Here is a 3,780-nt window from a genome sequence, read left to right on the forward strand (position 1 = left end):
TAATCCCTTAACTGTTAACACCTTCTACACAACTCATATTAACAATAGAAATTTACCAACATTGTTCAACCGTAAATCCTTTTTATTTTACCAAATCAAAATATAATTTAGTGCTTTCTCTTCTTTCAACAATAACATGCTAATTTTACTCTCTGATTAGTCCAAACCACGGTCAGTGATAACAAAACCATTCTCAAACAACCAACCCTAGGTTCCCCTCATGATTTTCAAACAAATCCAACACGGATATGATTTTCATGCAATACAAAATTACCACATGTCTATCTATAGATGGAGTATTGAAAAAGAACAAAGAAATCCCTACCTCAAATGGAGAGACCAAATGGAGAAGATGAAGGCCAAAAACCAAAGTGCTCCAAATCACCAAACTTTCAGATTAAAAATGAAGCCCTCAACCCACTCTACCTTTCTTACAAAGGACTTAGTATAGATTTACACTAGAGGGAGATGAAAACCTAGAGAGAAGGTGTGTAGAGAGAGAGAGAAGATGGTTCTAGGGTTTTGAAATCAAAAGGGAGATGAACAAGTGATATTGAAAGGTTGTTATTAAAGCCCATTAATTGGAAAATGAAAAGACAAGTTAAAATTAAATGAACACTAATTGAAATTAAATGAACACTAACTAGCATTAAATGAACACTAACTAGAATTAAATGAACACTAGTTAGAAATATGAATGGACAAATTTGTCATAAAATCCCACTAATGGAATATGAATGGATCACAAATAAGGGTAGTAACTGAACTACTAATAAGGATATTAAATGAACAAGTTTTAACCACTAATAAGGATATTAAATGAACCACTAATAAGGATATTAAATGAACAAGTTTGTAACCACTAATAAGGATATTAAATGAACCATTATGAAAATTTAATGGACACTAACCCTTGGTTTCCAAACACAACCAACGTGTTTTAAACCTACCCAACATGACCCAAGACTCATATACAAAGAGTAAAGGATGGAAACTAGAAAAAGACAACAACAGGAAGGTGGGTGATCCTGTGTTGGAATCTATCCCAGAAGTGGGATTAAACTTTCGGGTATAATACTTCAATGTGTTTTAACTTAATACCTACCCCGTTATTTTCTTTGGGCGGGCATATTTACAATTTGAAAAAAAGTCCCGTTGCGCTCCAATAAACTCGCGCCAATGTTTTAAGTATTGTGGGGCCACATCATCAATTATGTTGTAGAAAGCGTCGTTATTGTGGTCCCTCAGGTCGATGTGGCCTGAATAATAATTATGTGGTCCCAAAGACCGGGCCCAACATGTTTTTCCAATTCTAGATGGGCCTTCAATTATAATGCTCTTGGGCCTATGCGGTCTTTGGGCTTCGTCTGTTATATTGTCTGCAGCCCATTGCTGTATTGCTGCTGGAACGACCCATACTGTGTCTGTAAATGGATGAACATACGGCAATGGGGGATTAAATGAAATCCGGTCATAATTTGATGACAATTTGTCATAATTTAACCAGAAACATTTTGGGTCGCCATTTCGTACCACTGCTAGTGCTTCGTCCTTGGTGCCGGCTGCGAGTGCATCCCGGTATATATTGTCTTTGTTATTCTGGTTAGCGCAGCGGCTCCTCTCACGGAATTCACCCCATTCCGTGTAATCCCCGTGTTTGGAGATGTACTCTAGCACATTCTGATGGTTGTATGCCCCCTGTACATTCGGATGGAAATGGCGACTATTTCGATCATGTGTGACGTCGAAGAACCGTTGATCCTGCGTCTGAAAACGGTATGGGAACTGGACAAGAGCATGGAGATGTGGTTGCCCATCCTCATGTAATTCATGTGCAACCCTCACATAATTTGGACCCCTGGTGGTGAACAGCGCTCTAATTTTCTCTAATAATCTCTCTTTAGGAATAGAACATTGGGCATATGTGAGAAAAATGTTCTTGTTTTGAATTCTAAAACGACGTCGCATTGATGCCATAACTCACTCTCGATGACGTCACTTACTCTCTCGGATGACGCAAGTCACTCTCCCAAAAACTTTACTGGTGGAAGAGAGTTAGGGAGTGAGTTATATAGGTGCCCAGGAGCGTCCCACTAATATTACCTGGGACGCTCCCCCCGCGCCACGTGTCGTCCCCCGATTGGTGCTCCCTTCCGCATTTTGAGGCGTGTTGTCGGCTAGTGTCTCCGCTCCGCGCCCAGATCTGCGGCCAGGATTAAAAATCTAAAAAGGCAAGCGCAGTTTGTTCCGCAGCCTGAGTAGGGGCGTCACGCATATCGCTTTCGAGGCCAGGCGTATCAGCAGCAACTTGGGAAAGACCACCAGTTTGACGTAAAACTACACCCTGGATGTAGAGTCCTAACAACTTCAATTTTCGGGATAGCCATTCATCCCTTTCAGTACCAACCTCCGGCAAATCAAAATGGAAAAAATGAGGCTCATCATACGGGAGAAAATCGTCAATCCTCCAGATGGAATCACACAACGATTTAGACGTGAATCATTTTTTTTTGTAATAACTTTGTTTCCGTAGTTTAAAATAACTTCGACCGGAAACACCAGATCTGCTGGAGGTTGTCCAACGGCGACTAAAATTTAATTTAGTTCTAGCTGTATATGGACGCCGTTGCGAAAATCGGAAAGTAGTCGCCATAATCGATGATCAGGAACCCACCATTAAATGCATCACATCGATTATATTTTATAGGCGTAATATGTTGACCGTGACATGGGTCAACATGAACAGTTAACCATGTTTAAATTAGGTTCCTGTATAACGTATGGCACAGAATAATAACAGATCACCCATGATGCAGAAAAATCAACGCGTGGGCCATACGGCGGTTAACTGTTTTCACAATCAGCTAGCGCTTGCCTTTAAATTCAAATTTCCCGCTTGCGCTTGCCTTTTTCGATTTTTAATCCTGGCCGCAGATCTGGGCGCGGAGCGGAGACACTAGCCGACAACACGCCTCAAAATGCGGAAGGGAGCACCAATCGGGGGACGACACGTGGCGCGGGGGGAGCGTCCCAGGTAATATTAGTGGGACGCTCCTGGGCACCTATATAACTCACTCCCTAACTCTCTTCCACCAGTAAAGTTTTCAGAGAGTGACTTGCGTCATCCGAGAGAGTAAGTGACGTCATCGAGAGTGAGTTATGGCATCAATGCGACGTCGTTTTAGAGAACGCGTTTTAAATTAATTATTCTCCCAACTCCATGAAATAGGATATATAAGAACATACATTAGCCATTGATGCCCCATACGAGAATTGTGTGCCTGACAATTCTAACAGATCGCTGCGCTATCATAATGTCTGAAGAAATCCAACAAGCCGATCTTACAGATAATCTCCAAGAAAATGAAGAGGGCGATTTGGAAACCCAAATCATAGATGCCACATCAAACGTACCAGTATCCAATATACCAATTTACAATCCAAAGATAGGCGATACAATGTGGCAAAAACTAACGTTTAAGTCTATGATGATTGACAAATGCAAGCTGAGCTACAGGCCACAGTGTCCGTTTAATTCCACCGGCCGTGTCGAAGTCGAAATACGAGACACACGGCTACGAGCGGATGATCAATTACAGGCCCGATTCACGTTTCCAGTTACATGCCCAGTAGACATTACATATTTTGGAAACGCCTATGCTGCCGCAGATAAGAAAGGATGTCCATGGACAGGGTCCTACAAATTGCTTCAAACAAACATCAACGATGATGTGAAATATTGCAAAATGAAAGCCACATTGGCTTTCCAAACATCATCGT

The 3,780-nt window shown here is 41.6% G+C and overlaps 1 protein-coding gene across 1 annotated transcript; it reads right to left on the reverse strand.

The window, feature by feature from the left end:
• Positions 1-1,101: 1,101 nt before the first annotated feature.
• On the reverse strand, positions 1,102-1,977 carry LOC145793348 (uncharacterized). Its single transcript, XM_082876157.1, has one exon. The coding sequence runs from the start codon at positions 1,975-1,977 to the stop codon at positions 1,102-1,104; it is 876 nt and encodes a 291-aa protein (XP_082732283.1).
• Positions 1,978-3,780: the final 1,803 nt, after the last annotated feature.

The sequence above is a fragment of the Camellia sinensis genome, chromosome 6 (genome assembly GCF_055761805.1).
Source record: "Camellia sinensis isolate YWXY chromosome 6, ASM5576180v1, whole genome shotgun sequence".
NCBI classification, from domain to species: domain Eukaryota; kingdom Viridiplantae; phylum Streptophyta; class Magnoliopsida; order Ericales; family Theaceae; genus Camellia; species Camellia sinensis.